Source organism: Antedon mediterranea, chromosome 5 (assembly GCF_964355755.1).
Source record: "Antedon mediterranea chromosome 5, ecAntMedi1.1, whole genome shotgun sequence".
Lineage (NCBI taxonomy): Eukaryota > Metazoa > Echinodermata > Crinoidea > Comatulida > Antedonidae > Antedon > Antedon mediterranea.
In genome coordinates, this window is record NC_092674.1 from 19,246,825 (window position 1) to 19,265,839 (window position 19,015).

A 19,015-nucleotide genomic window follows, 5' to 3' on the forward strand; every position below is an offset into this window, starting at 1 on the left:
TAATAAATAAAGCAAGTGTGCTAAAACTCCTGGATATTATTCAAGTCGATTATCAATGCATGCTCCTATATAAAGTGGTTTTATTTTGTATTTTATATCTAATTCTGTCTAATGTTTAAATTTTATATACGAACATAAATAAAAAGGTTAACAAATACACGAACATTAAGAAAAAAGGAGAATTATAATTGAATAGCAAAAAAATTAACAGATATATGTAAAAATACATTCAATGATTTGGTAGAAGAAGATATAGGTCTATCTATTTTTTTTTCAATTATTGGTAAACTTGAATTCAATGTCTTTTCAATCATTTTAGTCCTACCAATTTTGGAAATTATTATTTACTGCTTGCTTTCACAGACATTACCCGGGTACAATAAACCGTCACTGCATTTCCCTAAATTAAATCTCTTTCATGTGGTAACCAACGAGAGGCTTAGGGCTTTGTGCGCATACGTTTTATGAGTTACATTTACACTACTTGAATCATAAGTGCAGAATAGCATTAGTCTTAATTCAATAGAAGTCACACGTTTGAGTAGGCGATTCTTACTTACTTATATCAAGAATTGTTCACAGACAAAGAAAAAAACAATTGAAACCAGTTTCGTTTTGTTCTATCGAATGGAACAGCTGCTGAGCCGCACACGATGTTTCGGAGTATGAATGGATTTAGTTTAAAGAATAAAACCTCCTGGTGTTTTATCGCTTTGTAATTTGATTGTTTTGGCTACATAAATAAGTGAATAACACTGAATAGTTTAAGCACCTACGATTCGGTGAAGGTATAGATGACTTAAAGGAAAACACTAATATTGTCACACTGTGCTTGTTAGTGTGGTGCCATGGAATAGCACATTCCTGTCAAAATTGTAATTATTTTTGTTATACATTTTGCAAAATGGAGATAATATTGAGCAATCAAGGTAGGAATTTTATAGTAGTAATTAAAGAGAAACTGTTTGTAGACATTTGTTTGTTTTTTTTCATTCATAAGATCGAATAATTATATGCATCTTCATAATAATTTGCCCCAAATGAAGATTTTGCTTTCAAAAAGATAACATATTTAAATTAAGATCAGGGGTGAATGAATTTTAGAAATTTCACACGGGTTATTATAACCGGTCAGGTATTCATAACATACAATATGTTACACTTTCTCCATGGTTTACACACACACACACCCACCTCCACCCACCTAATAAACACATACATAGGGAACTGGACTAAGGACCCAATGGAAATAAGCTCTACAAGTTTCGGCAATCTTGAAAACATTTTTTCTTTTGTTTTGATTTTGTAGTTTTATGATTTAAAAAAAAAAAAAAATTTAAGGACAGATTAACTTTAAAGTATAAGTGAAGAATGACCAAAAATGTGACCTCAGTTTGCTTTAAAACATTGACAATAATATTGGACGTCTATTTCTTCAAAACAAAAATAATTTTATGTATTAGACTGATAAAATTTACATTAGTTGAGAATCCAGTAAGGACTCATTTACATTGTAATTATTATGTTTTCACCACAGGTGTAGGTAAATCGTTTTTGGCTCAGCAAAAGGAAGACGAACGTAATTATGACGTAGAAAAGGCGCGCCAAGTTGCCTTACTTTTCAACCGTGAACGTCTGAAAGATTTGAAGCAAGGATTTAACATGGTAATGGAGGCATTTATAGATGTTTTGGAATTAGACCCAGCAAAGGAAGTATCAATTACCTACAGAAACTATCAACAGAAATTACAAAGTATTGTAAGTTTATGATATACATTCAAATACAAAAATGTTATTAAAGTATTATAACGTGAAATAATAATGGTGAAAATGAAATGAGATGAAGTTGTTCTTGAATGAATCGAATGAAACGAATTATTTTCGAAAAATGTTAATAAATTGATTGGTTCTGCATGGAAGAGAAAAAAAATCTAGTAATTTAACAGAAAAAGTGGACCTAACCTTATTTCCGTCTTCTATTATCAGATAACTATTAATAGATAAATAAAAAGATAGTCAATTGTGATTATACTATTATGTTTGATTGATTTTGGATTTTTATTTGATTGATAAAGATTAATGACGCTTGAACTTAACTTGATTTATACATTTTTGTGGACAAATACATACACTTGGATTGTAAACATTATTTCAACATATACTATAAACTAATCAGTACATGCGTAATACTAGGAGAAGCATTCAAGTAGTTCGGGAATATTTTTAAAAAAACATAGTTTACAAAAACAAAACTTTAACAGAATAGGCCTAATATTAAAAGAAATGATTCCTGTGCAATATTTATATGTTTTAAAGCTTTCGTCATTGAAATATTGACGTAATGCAAATGTGTTACTTGTGTTATAATATAGGCTACAATTGAATACACAATACGTGTAAGGTATTAAAATTAATTAAAGCTTGATACACAAACGAGGGATTAACTCGTTACTGTCGATTTGTAGGAGAACGAGAGCTGGTCACGACTACGTCAACGTCATTTAAATGGTCACCCGGATCTTATGGAAGATTTCAACACAAATATGTTACTTAGTGATCGTCTATTACAGTTTGTTTCTACTTTAGATAACATTAGACAAACTTTATTCGAACAAATACAGGTAAGTAAGTATGGTTCCACCAGTTTCCTTCTGGCCTACTTGCCAACAGAATACCAATGGCATGGTTGCATATGACAAGTGACCTATGGTGTCAGGAGGACAAATGGCACCTAAGGTGACAAAAGGCCGGGTGGCAAAAAACCTGATGGCTTAAAGCCAGGTGGCGAATGACTGGTTGGCAATGGGTCATGTTGCAAAGGGCCGATACCTATAGTACTATAGTATCGGCCCTATGGTGTCTTGTAAATACGGTGTAGAAAACAATGTTCTGACATGATAAGCTTTTATTTGGTATACAAATATTCGAAGGTTCGAAATGGCACGTACTAAAAACTGCCTTCAAAACAAAGATGTTACGTTTCAGTAGTAACAGTACCTCTTTCACATCGTCTTTTAACACTCCAGAGTTTAGGACTACACATACCTTACCATACACAACGCCGTTGTTCAATTGTGAAATTGAATGATGTAGTTTCGCTGCCTGATTGGATCCTATTGAACCATTGGTTTGTTTCTTTATGCTGATTTCAACTCAACACAATTTTATTTTTTGTGACCAATTCTAATTCAAATAATATTTTACTGATACAAAACATAAACTATTCTCTAACTTACAATAAGCAATGTACAGTTTATTATACAATAACAATTTATTTTACGTGGATTTTAGAATAGTTCAAAAAGAGAAGATTCCCTTCTTACTGAACTCAAGAATGTAAGAGGTAAGAGAGGCATCCAGTGATATTTGTAATATAGCTCTCTGATTATTAGTAGAGACCTTACTATTTAAAAAAATAATTTGTGTTTTTAGTGTATGTTTATAATGTATCATGTAGACAAACACAGCGACGATCATAAATTTGTCAGAATGTCTTTCTGCATCTGCATTATATGCATTATATATTATATGTAAGCAATTAGTTCTTTTTAAAGAGATACAAACAAAAAATGTTCAACCAATGAGAGTTCAGAAAGTATAACTAATTACAGTACTATATTTTTACCTTTAAAAATACTTGTTTACACAGCTTGCAATTTTCTCTAGCTGTGAATTTAAATAAAATAAAATTGCTGTTGCTTTTACCAAGCATTTATGTATTGTTTATCTCTAATATACTTCAGGAGATCTTGCAAAGGAAAAACAAACTTCCACAAACCTAAAATGGAAACTAGACAAAATGTCTAAAGAATTTAATTCAAAGATGAGTTGCACAGCGATCCTAAGTGAACAGCTCCAGGATAAACAACGGGTTATTGAACAGTAAGCAGGTTTATAATGTCTACAATTTAGTTTAAAATACATATAAAACAGGATAGGTGTTTTTTCTAATTTTGACTTTTACTATAAGACCTAGTGAACGTTTAAATATGTGTTTCATGTATAATAAGACAAAATAAAAACGATTAAAAATAACCAAAACATTGTTAGACAGCCAATTCGACTAAAAATTTTTCAGGTAAATCATTTCTCAAGGTGAATAACTATTATGTTACATTAAAATTGAATATTCACAAAATAATAATAATAATTTTTCAGTGGGTTAGAAGTGTGATGTATATCTGTTGTTGGAGATTAAAATACAACAAAAAAGGCGTCAGTGAATGACAATAATGATGATGATTTGGTCATTTTGATAGATTACATCGGAATGGTACCGTTCAGTTATGGGAAAAAGAGAAGAAAATTCTGTTAGAAAACGTAGCACAACACGAAAAAGAATTAGAAAAAGAGCTAGCCGATTTGCAAAAGGTACACGAACAGACTAAAGATCGTTTGAACAGAAGAAATCGGGTATGTTATACATATTGTCAACTGCATTATAAAATTATTGGCTATTTAATTTTTCAGTTGTTAATAAATAATACCATCAATCGTTCTTTTGTGTAGGAATTGGATGAAAAACTGAAAGTGGAAAAGATGAAAGATATCGTTTCTCGAATAGCAGAGAGAGGTGGTAAATTGCAATTAAAAACCATCAATATTATCATACTAAACACTGTACCTTGTTAGATTAATAATTATTTGTGTCTCAGGTTAAAAAAGAACATAGATAAAAATAAAATAATTAAATTATAAATATAACCATGTCAATTTCTGTATTAAATATTAAACGAATTGAGCACAAAGATGTTCTAATATTGATTACTCGTGAAAGAAGCACAGTAACATAATAAAAGATAAAAGCTTTTGTAATATCAACCTTTAGTTTCCACTTATTTTTTCGGATTATTTACATCAAAGAATGTCCTATTTTTCCTTCTTTATGTAATTAATTTTTACTACTTAGAAACATTTGTTGAACTGGAAGACTGTAGACGAAGGATGTATACTTTAGAAAGAGATATGACTTACATTGAGAAAGAGATAGAAGATCATCAAAAATTATTTGTTGGCTGTATAAAAGGAGTCAGGGAAGACTTTTTGTGAGTAAATTAACTTTTGTGTTGCTGCTATGTTAAGCAAGGTATAACATGATATAACATGCTTAGAACAATGTGGGTTATCTTCAATTATTATGTGAAAGTATCTCGGGAGAGAAAGCTTTGGACAGTAAAGACAATATATTTATTCGATCATAAGATTTTGTTTTTACTAACTGATTGTTTTACTTTGTCAACAACACATTTTACAAATTCTTTTAACAAATATAAATTCAAATACAGAAAATGCGAAAAAAACCCAAAATGTTTTAAATTAGTTTTGATAATTACTTTTCAATAATATCGCGATAAAGTTAAATTTCCTGTATTAATATCGATTTCAATTAAATTAAATTTACTTAATGAGCTTAATTGAACAGGCCCTAATGTAATTTGAAAATATTTGTTTAGTTATAATGTATTAAGGAGAGAATTGGAATGCCATGATGCTTCGTTCTTCAAGCAACGTCGCCAGAAGTCGTAGAAGTACAAGTTTCTCTTCTTTACTAAGAGAAACAGATTTCACTAACTATACTATTAAGATAATGTAAAATTAAATTGACATTTTTATTAAATTTATTTATTTTGGTATACCGGTACTGTATTATAATAATATTAGATTTATCAAACTTCAATATTTAAATTAAAACAGTTAGATTGCAAATTGATGCACTAAAATTACATAAAACCAAACAACTGGAATGGCCGTGCCATAATTAATTATCTAAAAATTGGAAAACTGAATTGCAGTGTATTACACTAAAATTGCTTAATGCCATGTCATTAATTTATTTAAATAATAATTGTTATTATGTTTTTGCGAGGGTCCCTATGATCAGCTTCGGATGGATGGACCTCGGTAAATATTGTTGAAATAAATGAATAGATCAATTGCACAGAATGTATTCATTCAATTAATTGTTACATTACATTAGGACAATCGTAGAAAGGGATAAAGAAAATGGAACAGTGGACAAAGATGATGTAAGGAAGATGACACTTATAATGGACGCAATTTACAATGGTGTTCGTTCTGGACGTTTAGATATAACAAAAGCTGATTTGCCATTACATTACATAGCACTAGAAGAGGTTAGTTGATTCTGTATCTGTACTAAGCTCAATTGTGTGGTGTTTGTTAACGATACTTATGATTATCAGCGAAGTATGTATTGATCCCGGGTATACAGTTCATTGAAATGAAGCAAATGTCACTATTGGTATAAAATACACTTACTACCATTATCCACTTTCATACAGTTCAAGTCCTGTTTTGATTATTTATGGCAAATATATTTTGTATTATCTTAGGAAATTACCGGACATCCTTCAAAGAAGAAAATTACAAAGACGTAAGCTAGTTCTTTTTTTATAGATCTGTAAATTATTTTCAAATATCTTACAAATACATGCAATTTGTTGTTCTTTCTTCCTCATTCTTTAACCACATTGTGATCTTTTTCTCATTTTACGCCTATGTTTATATATAGGCCTAAAATATAAAATATTAACCATTCGAAAACCAACTAACGTAATCGAATTATGTATATGTGTAAGAGTTTAAATGATTGTCATTTTCCTCTCGTAAATTATTTGCTGCAAACATTTCCAGTCAATACTTGCATATTCAAGCAGTTATTCCCGTTGAATCAAGGTATGAACGAATTATAATAGTTCACATGTTTGCTGTTATTATACGATTTTCTGACCATGTACAGTATTTCTTGCTGTATGTTACGTCCTTTTTTAAAAAATGAAAATAGTATCAGTTAGTGTAGTGCACTGTTATTGTTTTCTCCCAATATACAATACATCGACGCAGGACATATTTCCGACATGACATACAGAGAGGAGTGCCAACGAATTTATCCTTAATACATTGATGTGAAAAAAGCTCTTGTAAAATTGTGTGAGAGAGCCAGATGATAACAATTCCTATTTGATTTCATAGTAGAAATAGTAGTAGGACAAACTATAATGGTAGTTCAGTTGAAAACATTATAATTAGGCTACTGTATATTAGGCTACTGTATATTAGGCTACTGTAAATTAGGCTACTGTATATTAGGCTACTGTATAATAGGCTACTGTATATTAGGCTACTGTATATTAGGCTACTGTATATTAGGCTACTGTATATTAGGCTACTGTATATTAGGCTACTGTATATTAGGCTACTGTATATTAGGCTACTGTATATTAGGCTACTGTATATTAGGCTACTGTATATTAGGCTACTGTATATTAGGCTACTGTATATTAGGCTACTGTATATTAGGCTACTGTATATTAGGCTACTGTATATTAGGTTACTGTATATTAGGCTACTGTATATTAGGCTACTGTATATTAGGCTACTGTATATTAGGCTACTGTATATTCCAGAAACGATATTAAATAACTGCTTATGAGATCGCCTTGGTGAGAAAAATACGTTGTTGGTTTTATGTGTCTTTTAATATTCAATTGCACCCGAGTCATGTAGTGTAATGCATTTTACTTATTTTTACATCGTATTTTGTGTCGTTTTTACTTTAATGCTGTATGTTATTTTTTTGTCTATACTGCTGTGTATATTTTATTCCGCTACGGCGATCGTTCGAAATCACATTAAAAACTATATACTGCTCTAACAAATGATATTCCATAGCAGGTTTAAAAATTATACATAAACGGGGGGGTTTTAGACCAAATACCGATTATGTATGCGTCTTGGAAATCCCTCTAATTTCTAATTTAAAAGTTATATTTATATATGTTATTAGTTAGTTACGATTGTACTTATTTTTTGTGTCATTTTGTTTTTCATTGTAACAGTAAATTGCGTCCTGTTGAAAAACACCTTGAAGGAATTGATACATGCGATAAGAAAAATGAGAGAGTGAAAGATGAGAGGTTACATCAATCACGCATAACTACATCTTCAACACCTTCTTGTCCCTCTGCTCACCCACCAACGGTCCTTGTTGTTCCCGAATCGACAGATGAGCCTAACCTTACAATTCAGTCGGCAAAAACACGAATACGTAGTGGACGTCCAAGAACTTCTTCTAAAAGTCCACGCCTCAGACCTAAAACTGCAAAGAATATAACGAATCCAGGTTCCAATGAACGAATGAATAAAACAAACAATGGACAAATAAGAGTAAACTCTACACAAAAGCACAATTCCAGAAGAGCATCGACATATTCATTTTCAACAGCAAACTTTGCCGGTATATATTTTAAGAATGTTACATATAGTATACGAATAGAAAATTTGACATAATTTCTATTAGGCCCAAAACATCACACTTATCTTTAAATTTGTTTACAGAACACCACACAGAACTTATAAATATCAGAACTGGCCAATTAAACATTAAGGAATCAATGAAGCTATTCAAGTGTTATACTAAAGAGCAGGTACGTCATAATAATGATAATTAATAACAAATTATTGAATGGTATTATAATATACATTATAATATAAATTATAATAGGCCTTTGTAGAATTTGCGCGAATGGAATACCTGCACACAAGTGTAATTGTGTAAAAAAGATGATAATATGTTTCTCTAATGAGAGTGTGATGAATATGACTTGTTGTCACAGAGTTAGATAAGGATTTTGTTTCAAAACCCTAACACCTATTGATGAGTATCTTGACGAATCTTATGAAATTATGTTTGTGAACATTTGGACTATAAGTGACATAGATGCGTCATGGGTTTCTATATTTCTTTTTAGATTTTGGAACATTACAACATGTTTATAAAATACGATACAAGTAAGGATTATTCTCTGGACCTTAGTGAAACAAGTGAAGCAATTCATTCAACTGTTGGTGATTATTATACACAAGAACAAATAAAGGTATATAGGTCTAGTGAATGCTATCATTATAACTCATGAGAGAAAATCACTGATTCGTTCTTGTTATCTGTCTGATCAAGGAAAGCCTTATGTGAGGCTAATAAGGCAACAGAAAGTAGCGTGTCCATGAGAATTTCACCATCTGTGTTGCTAATACATCTTCGTCTTGACTAAATGAATATTACCGGAGACCAATAACATTGTACTATTTTTACACCTCCTGCAATACTTGACATTTTAATTTCCGTTTCTTGTAGGAGGTTATGGAGGAAGTGGATGTAAATCACTCAAACTCAATTGATTTTTATGAATACCTAGGTATAGCATCTATGTTAAAGCAACGATCAGGCAATTCAAAGGTTTTCAAAAGTGGTATTGTTAGGCATGGAGGAACATCAGTATCAAAAATGTGTGTTGTGCAATAACTAATTAATCGTCGAATATAAAACAAATAGGTCGAAATAACTTACTATTTTATTAAAGGCCAAGTTCAGATAAAAAGAGTAACATCGAGGAATTTTTCCTTTCATAAAATAACGTGTGGATAGTAATTTATTTAATTACGCTTAATATCAAGTTAAAAGTAAACATTCTATGTGTGGAATACTACATTACTCGCGTATTGTTTAGAGAGCCTGGAAGGTGATACATTCTATTTAGTTTATTCAGTTTATCTCTGGTTAGCCTATAAGTTGTCTTTTATATGTATTTTCTATCTCAATAATACCTTGCAACAACCAATACAATTACAATAAGCAAATACTGACCAATAATAGATGTGTGAAATCCCAATATAGAAACTCCTTAATTTTACCATTGGTATAATGATAGGCCTCGTCTGTAGTTTATTATAAACAATTATTATCTTGAATAAATTAATTCTACAAACAGACGCTTTTCCAAAAAGTGGTAATACTAAACAATGTGTGTTGTGAAATAACATGTGTTGCTTCAAGCCATATTCCCTATTAGTTAAACAAAGTTAAAAGGAGGTATATTATGAAATGGACAAAATTTGAAAATATTTGGGTCAACAAATTTCAGCTAAAAAAGGTAATGGTGGTCTAACAAACAATATTGATTCTACATTCTACACGCACGACTACTCAAATTTGCCAGGCAAATCCATTAAATACATCTTAGTTGTGTCACCAAGTATTAGGAAACTTTATTCAATGTTCCGAATGAAATCAACCGATCACCAAAAAGTTAATTCAAATAATATTTATAAAATAAACATATACAACAAACAACATACATGGCTGCAGTCAAATTTGAGTTAGTGTTTACCGACCGCCTAACCGACCGACCAACCATCCGACCAACCGACCGACATAGTGAGCTGTAGAGTAGAGTAAAAATACTACAGTGGATGCTGCAATTTGCTTTAAAGGAGAAGGTGTTAGATGAAAAAGGAACTCTTATAGATTATCAGAAGAGGTGGCAAGAGGAGAAAACCAAGGGTTGAAAAGAGAAAGCCCTACATGGAGATTCTTGATGATATTATTAAAGAAAGGTTGTAAAACAGAAATCGGGCAAAAAGAGTGCATATTAAGGTTTAACGCTTAAAATTGCCTGAAACGTACTTTAATTTCATCGAAAATAAATTTGGACACTTTTAAGCTCGTGTACGCATGCGTTATCTGCCCTACGCACGTATTTGTATTTCCATATGATGAAATTTGACCTGACATTTATGAATACTAAATGTTATTTAATTGTGATTCATGCTTGTGAAGATATGATTACAAACGTGATTTTGTTAAATCGTGCGTAGACCGCGTAATTTTTGATTTCGCACCGTGAAAACATAACCACATCGATTCCTGGCCATAAGGAATATACTGTAAACAATTGACTTAGCTGGATGAAACTGATATCAAGACAATGCCATATACAACTTAGTGTTTACCGACCGACCGACCAACGGACCAACCGACCGACATAGTGAGCTGTAGAGTCGCGTTGCACGCGACTAAAATTAAAGGAAAGAAAAGAAGAAAACTTTTCACTTCAAACGTTTCAATTTGAGAATAACAATTCTCATAATTAGGCTAGTTAAATATTAATTACTAGAATAATCAAATGAAATAACGTTCCAATCCATTAATTATTTAATGAAGATTATCCCGCCAAATACCTTAAAACACCAATCTCGTAAAAAAAACCGGCATAGATAGAATCTGAAAATAAATGACAATAGTAGCTCAATTAAAAATAAATGAGTAAATTTAGTCAAATTCTTTATTCATTCCACGTCGGGAAATTTAAAAAACCGTATAAACAATATAAATAAACACATACGGTAGTAATAAAAAAAAACACAAAAATTAAATCAGATTTAAATACACGAACCTTTAATCTTATTGACAGCTTGGTATTGGTAGTTCAATAGTAAACTATTTATCAGCTATCATGCTTTCTTAAAGATAAATTGTTTGAAGATATAAAAAGTATTACTATTCCTACTATATTCCTTCTGATAAACTAGATGGTACGCTTGCTTCGCTCGCGTTCTTTCTATAGTTCTCGACAATACACAGTAATTTCAGCGTAAAAAATGGCGGATTCAAATGTACGTACCGCAGGACTAATACATGTCGTTTGCAGGAACGAATACATAGACAGGTTTATGTAGTAAAATAAAATTAGCACCCTGAGAATTACTTGAGTCCAATTTAAATTTAGCTGGTTGTAACTTTTTAAAAGATTTGTTGTGTTCGGCTTACGTGAGAAAAAAGTGTTGGGCTGCACGCTGCGCTCACCGGTTCGAAGACTTTGTCATCGACACCACTCGACCGTCCACGTAGATCATGGAGTCTTCGCTGTGTCCTTCGTCGCTTGGCACGGGAGGGTATCCTATACTGATCCTACCCGTTTCGATGTCGGTTCGCATGTAGACGGGCACGTCGTCGATCGATCTGTCGTACGCTGGACCTTGGACGAGAACGTGACCGCCTTTGCGAGTGTCGTTGAAGAGAGAAAACGTGTAAATCTCGATGCCGTCCGAGTACAGCTTCATCTTGGAAAGGCAGGAGAATCCGTCCGCTTGGTCTTCGTGCGGCTCGTCGCATCGTTCGTTGGGTACCCAAGTCCTGTTGACAGCACGCATCATAAGAGAACGTCCTTCGTCCGAAACAATGTGGTATCCGGTGTCCGATGTGACCACGACGTCACCGAAGCTTAACTTGCACTTGGTCTCGCGTAAAAGGCCACCGGCACGTCTTAACCGAACGTGGTTCATCACGGTGATCGTCAAGAGCACGATTTGGACGAAGAATAAAAGACCGGCGTAAATTCCCCAGTCACGTCTGCGTAAGTCGAAGTCACGCCCAGCCTTGCTGCGACCGGTCCTGCCAGCAACGTTTTTAGCAACCGATCTATCGTTTCTCTTCGTGACAGGAGATCCGAGCGCATCGGTGCTGCCGACAGCATTGCCGATCTTAGCCCGTCCGAATGCACGATGCCTCCGACCGTCGTTGTCTTCTTCGATTTCGACGAACTTTTGTCTGTCGTCGTTTTCTGCCATTCTTGTTGACGACGTATATTGGCAAAGGTCCTGTTACGCAAACTCTCGGCGACCGAATCTTCGACGGAAAACACCGATAGCAAGCCAAACCTGACGTCGTGAATCAGTATCGAAAGACACGATAATAGGAGTGTCGAGAAGCAGAACACGTAGACTTTCATCGCTGTGTTTGCAGAGTGTTGAACTGAAACGCTGACAAGATAATTTCTCGCTTACACTCGAAATCGGCAAACTCTCGTTTTTGCGAAGTTTAGTTTGCGACCGTCGGAACGAATAGCATAAAGAGAAAACTTTCGCAATCAGGCTTCAGTCACACGTAGACCTCGGAAGTTTATCGGTAAAGCGAATACTTAAAAACTAAAAACTAAATACTAAAACAGACAGACTCGACTCGCCGCAAAAACGGCAACAAAATGAAGTCGGAAGCACAGAGAATGATCGATGTATCGCTTCGAAAAATTGGTTGTCAACGCCGGAGAGAAAGTATGTGCCTACGAAAGAAAATACTTATAGTCAGTGTATTGTGTTTGGCCCAGCAAATATTTGACGAGGATATTATGACCTGGAAAAAAAAAAATTCTACATCGACGCCTCACGTGAAGACGACAGAGACTAAATGTGCGGAAGACGAGAACAAAGAACATCGAGACCTGACGTCAGTGGCGAGAAAAATCAGCTTCGATTAATATATGAAGAGGAAAGTACCGGACAGACCAGCATTTCTTGACACACATAAACCTTCATCGCAGATGCAGGGCGAATAAAAAAAAAAAGAAAGATAAAAACCGCCGACGCGACATCTTGCTTATTACATCGGAAAATCGAATAAACAGAAATGTTTACGGAGGCCGTGTGCGTTCCGATCAAAGCTTTGTCGACTACTTGCAAGATCGTCTGTTACATTTTTTGTCTCGCCATTTTAGGATGTGTCGGGTTCGCCATCTGGTGGATTTTAAAATTCGTCGAAACGTTACGCAATATTTAAATCGCTGCGTTCGACGTCTGGAGACGGGTGGGGGGGGGGGGGGTGGGGGAGGGGAGAGAGAGAGAGAGGAAAAATAAAATATAATATCATTTTGTAAATAAACGAAGTTCATTCTCGTTTGAGAGTTTGTTCGGGACGGATCGAACGAATAAACATGAAGAGGAACGTTCACGATCAGGATGGAGCTTTCGCTTCGATCATACAGAGACCTCGAAAATTGCGTAAAGAATGCTTTGTCGCCCGACCGACGGACTCGACTTGCCACGCGGCGAGTCGTAGTGCTGTGACAAGATTCAGACAGAGGATGAACGCCGGAGCTGGCGTGTCTCTTGTGAAGTCGACGTGCATCGTGGACCGGATCGCCAAAGAACTGCGCAGGACGGAAGGCGAATCCGACATTCTCACGCGGATGGTGGAAAGGTACCACGAACGGAGGGCCAAAGGCGACGAGTCGGGTGCGACAGAAGACGAGATGATGTACGAGTACTACGTTCGTAGTGTGGTGACCGCCTTGTTAAACGAAAAAAGTCATTTCATCGATCGAGTACGAAACTTGCCAAACGAGTCTTTGAAACCGGATCCATGGACGATCGACGTTCTGCACTTTAACAGCTACGAGCACGGATACAGGAGCGACGTCAAATCGGTACTCCGTCCCTGCGCCTCTCCCGACTGCTTGTCGAGATACGTGCAAGGCGGTGGCGAAGAAAGTCCCACATTGGCGGAATGCATGAACGTAGACGCCATGAAAGTGGTCATCGGTGGTTGAAGTCTCGAAGACGTCGGAGCCTCCAATCATTACGGAAGGCCGTACTGCATACTGTGCCTGATAAGCAACGTATACTCGAGATGCATGGATCCGTTGGGAAGTCGCACCATGGATCTGTGCGAGTACGCCACTTCTTTCTCGTTTCGCATAGTCGACCTGAATCCTGATTACGAGGTGAAATGTCAGTTTACTATGGCGGAGTCAGGCGTTCAGCTCACTTACCACTACCTTAACGTTGATGGCGTCATCGATCTTCTCAGATGGGTGAAAGACAATCCTTCTGATCCTTACAGAATAGATTTTTCCGTACTGATGAAAAAAGCGGACTGAAAATGATACAAACAAATATTATTTTTTTTTCTTTAAATTTTGTTTTATTAAAAAAAAAAAAACCAAACAACAATTACAGTCATGTATTTTTTTCTAATTACTTTCTTTGTAAGTGTCTATTTTTCGTTGGTGTAAAAAAGTTCTCATCACCAAAGTTGTTGAATGCACGAAATTCTTTGTGAAATAGTTATTGCATGGTACATCATACCGTGTACATCATACACCGGTATGGTGTGTCGAAATTAATTAAATCGCTGTGTCGTTGCATGGATTATTTAATTGTGTAAAATACGTCTTGTTTTTGCAAAGGGAGAAAAAAAAAAAAAAAATAAAATAACATTTTGTTATTCAATTTTCTTTTTCTTTTTTTTTTTTTAAAGGAAATCGAAACTTTTTTTTTAGGCGTACAATACGACTATGTTTTCGCTGGGATCCTCACTCAAATCGAACCTGGCTCTGAAATCTTCTGTTAGGTCGGTGGACATCGGCGCCACTCCAGATATCGGCCTGTCTCTCGCCATCTGTTCCATTTGCCAATCTTCCAATCGACGGTTGGTCCGTTTCAACATCCTCGTGTAATCCTTGTACATAGCAGTCTGCAACGTTATCCGCAAAGCGGCGTCGACGACTTTCGGAAACGACTCGCAGACGATCGTGTACAGAGAAGGGACGCAATTTTCTCGTTCTCTCTCCCTCAAGCTATTCAACAGGAAAAGTTCGACATCTTTGATCCTGCATTTGTAATAGTTGTTTCCGTCCAGTTTGCACTTGAAATTTATCGTCTTACGGTACGGTAAATCGTGGTCTTTCAGGAAATTGGCAAAATCTTCGACGGCTTCCAACGGCCTGCACGATCCTTTGTACACGAATCGTACCCTGTTTCCTCGTTCCCAGTTTTTCATCAGAAGCTCCAACATCGGATCGGTCAGCAGTCGGGTGGCCGACACTCTCGTGCGAACGTACGAGAGCAACGGCTCTTCGTCGTTGGCGGGGACGACGTCCCAGTTGTAATTGCCGGACTCCATAACCGGGCGGTAATTCGTTCCATCGTACTGATGTACTGAACGGAAAGTTTTCTCAAAGTCTGTCAGTCGCTGCTCTCGTAAACTAGCTGCTTCAGATCTTCTCAACATGTTTGACAAAAGAATGTTACGATGTTTGCCCACAAGAGTATTAAACGATACTTCAAAACGTGTAAACCTGACAGTTTCCGTCAAAACAACATTGGCGGTTATATATTGCATATGTTTCGTGAAAGATGACATCATGGTTGACGAATTGTAATGTCGTAGAATGTGGTTTCATTGGTTAAGAGTGATTGATGAGGAGGATGACATCGTCGTTGACAAACGATTGTCAGTCTCAACGAGCTTTCGTTGGGACGACGTTTCGCCGACGATGACGTCGTAGGCGACGACGTTTCGCCGACGATGACGTCGTAGGCGACGACGCTGCTGTCACCTTTAACTAAGGTTTTTTTTTGTTTTTTTTGTAGATTTTGCTTTTTCTTGGTTTGTTTTGTGTTTTGTTTTTAGTTTTTTTCGTTTTTTGTTTGTTTTTTGTTTATTCAGTCAGTTTCGTTGTTATTATATATGTCAGTGGTTTGGTCAGGTTGTGGAAATACTGTAAACAGCTAGTAAACCGTTTCTGAAAGTCATGGGAATAAAAGGGAAATTTGCAGACCTAATAGATGTGAATGCGAGGTCTGACCGATCTTTCACCGAAAACTGTCAGGATGTTTCGATTGCAATGATAGACGCGACGCAGACATTTCATCGTATCGTCACACGTCCGATCGGGAAGAGAGTGGAGGATGCGTTTCCAGACATCGAGGCGTGCATCGAAGAATCGGTCGTTTTGGGAGAGATCGAAGAAAAATATTGGCGAGACGGTAAGGGCAAAGACGTCGTCAACGCGTACCAGCGCTTCAGCGTCCAGGACGTGATCTTTGCGTTTTTGGACGACGTGCTGGGCTACGTAGATCAGGTCGTTTGTTCTCAGAAGAAAACGCAGCCGGAAAACCCTTTGACCGCCGTCATCTTATTTGTTGATGGCGCTGCTCCGTTTGCTAAGATTGCCGAGTTGAAACGCAGAAAAGAGAAGAGGGGCAACACAGTCCTTACCAGCGTCCGCAAATTCAGCAAGTTAGACAAAGAAACCGAGGCGAAAGCAGCACTGAAAGGAACGACTGTCTGCAGAGACGAACGCGGAAACTACTTAGGCCTCGTCGAATCTTTCATCAGTTCGAGAGAGCACAGGGCGAGCGTGTTAAGCGGTCTTCCGTCGACGTTCCGGCATAAAGACGGCAGATACGCAAGAGATTATGCGGTGTACATGTTCACAGGCGCAGGTCTGAAAATCGACAGTTTCGGGCGGGATTGGTGTAGGCTGTTCCCTCCCGAACGCCCTTCGAATTGGTGCACCGATTTCGAAAGTTTTCTGCCCGAGCGGAACGTTTACTCGGAGGCGGACATACTCTTCGGAGTCGTGCACGACATCGTTCGATTCCGTACGAATGTGCCTTCTTCCAACATCCTCGTGGAGACGTGCGACAGCGACTGTTTGATCACCCTCACGGCGATGCAATCCGACGCTCTGCTGGTTCGTAAACGAAACGAAGTGTCGTACCGGATAGGCGGATGGTCCAGGTCGACGCTGGAAAGCCCTTCCGTTTGCCTCAACTTTTTGATAGCAGCCTCCTTCCTCGGTTCCGACTACCACGGGCACGTGCACGGCGTCGGACCGACGATTCAGAAGAGGATGTTCGTGGACAGGTACACGTTCCCGTTCGTGGACTTGGTCAACGTCAGGGGAACGACGACGATCACGTCCGTCAAAGATGTGCAAGACGAAGCGATCGCCGAGTGGCACGCCGAACTTGCGAAGTACGACGATCTTTTCTGTTTTCGATTCGGAGATTCCATCGTGCCTTTCAGATACAAAGAAGAGAACAACCAAGTGTATGCCGAAAATTTGATCGCCATGGCTTCCAAGAGTTGGATCGCAAGGGTGACCAAAAACGTCGCTGACAAAACCATGCTGGATCGACTGATTCGACAGAATTTCTTTTTCCTCGAGTACATGACAATCACTCGATCTCGAATTGACGACCGCTTGAGAGATTTTCCGCAACTCCGTCGCAAATACGGATTCGACTGAGGTGAAAACCAAAAAAAAAAAAAAAATTCAAAAAAATTACCAAACGCTGTACGTTCAAAATAATAAATAATAGTGATAGATTAAAAAAAAAAAACAAATACGTTGATTGACTTGGCTTTTTTTTTTTTTTTTTTTTTATTATTCATTAGCATCACATTTATTTGTCAATAATTTTTTATAACAAACAAAAACATTTGTAACTAAAAAAAAAAAAAAGAAAAGAAGAAAAGAGAATAGCAAAATAGGGGGGGGGGGGGAAATGGATCTATTGAATAAGGGTCAAGGAGGGAACAGTCATCGACGACGGATGGTGTTCCAACTGAGAGACTCCTGCTTTGCAGAAGTAGACGAAATGTCGAGGGACGTTTGTCCGCCAAAGAGGGAAGGAGATTACGAAGTGAAGACGTCCGTGCACGCCGATTGTCGCCTGTCTAGAGCGCAATTCCCCATCGAAGTTGACGCCGGACCGAGCCTGTGGAGATTCGACAGGGTGTCCGTCAAGTTGAACGCCGGAGCGATGTCTACGTCGTCTTTGTACGGGTGGAGGTTGATGGTGCTCGACAAAAAGACGAGGTCTATGACGCCTGCCTTCTGCAGAAAAGTGCCTATCACCTGGTCCGGTGTGGCCGACGTAACTCGACGGAGCGTCACCGACGAAGAGAGCGTCGAGAAAAATGTGAGGACCGCGTGGAAAGACGACTACCACGGAGCGTTGACGAGCCAGACGAGATGCGACGAAGCCGCTCCCGTCTTGATGAGCGAAAGAAAGAGTCACAACGTTATGTCTTTTTTCGGCTCGCCGCTTGCGAAGCATCTGTCGGAGCGCGATTTTCGTGTGTCTGTAGACGACTTTGACAGCGTCGACCATAAAGCTCGTGCTTTGCTTATGCCCAAGCGACAAGATAACTTGGATGACTGCATGAAGTACATGAAAGACCGCGGTTACGGCGACAAAGAGATCACGATGGCGCACTTCGAGAACGTGATCCACGCCGCCCTTAGGTCGTGCGGTCCGTCGTTGATGTTGATGACCGACAAAAAGCACTTTGACGAAGACGATTTCAAGAGCACGAAAAGCGACTACCTCGTGCCTTTTCCTATAGTGCAGTCGTTGGTGGACGTGACAAAAAGTTTACATTCGCAGTCCAATTACGTTCTGATGAACGGCAAGAATCTTGTGCTGGAGCTCGACAGGTTCGTCGACTCCGACGACCGTAAGGTGGTAGGCTCCGTTGAACTTGTCATGGAATACGTATCGGATCCCTGCATGCCCGTAGATCGTCCGTGGAGCGTCGACCAGACTATAGAAAGCGATCTTTTGAAAGTCGACAAGACGGTGAACGATG

General features: G+C 37.3%; 1 protein-coding gene across 1 annotated transcript; it reads left to right on the forward strand.

The window, feature by feature from the left end:
- The first annotated feature begins 799 nt into the window (after positions 1-799).
- LOC140049769 (uncharacterized) lies at positions 800-9,699 on the forward strand. The gene is made up of 15 exons (XM_072094717.1): positions 800-929; positions 1,538-1,758; positions 2,466-2,621; positions 3,292-3,343; positions 3,744-3,882; positions 4,260-4,413; positions 4,510-4,576; positions 4,910-5,045; positions 5,978-6,134; positions 6,354-6,394; positions 6,655-6,696; positions 7,860-8,257; positions 8,359-8,447; positions 8,772-8,897; positions 9,155-9,699. Exons 1-15 carry the CDS (start codon positions 905-907, stop codon positions 9,320-9,322), a joined length of 1,971 nt encoding a protein of 656 aa, XP_071950818.1. The 5' UTR covers positions 800-904; the 3' UTR covers positions 9,323-9,699.
- The last annotated feature ends 9,316 nt before the right edge of the window (positions 9,700-19,015 follow it).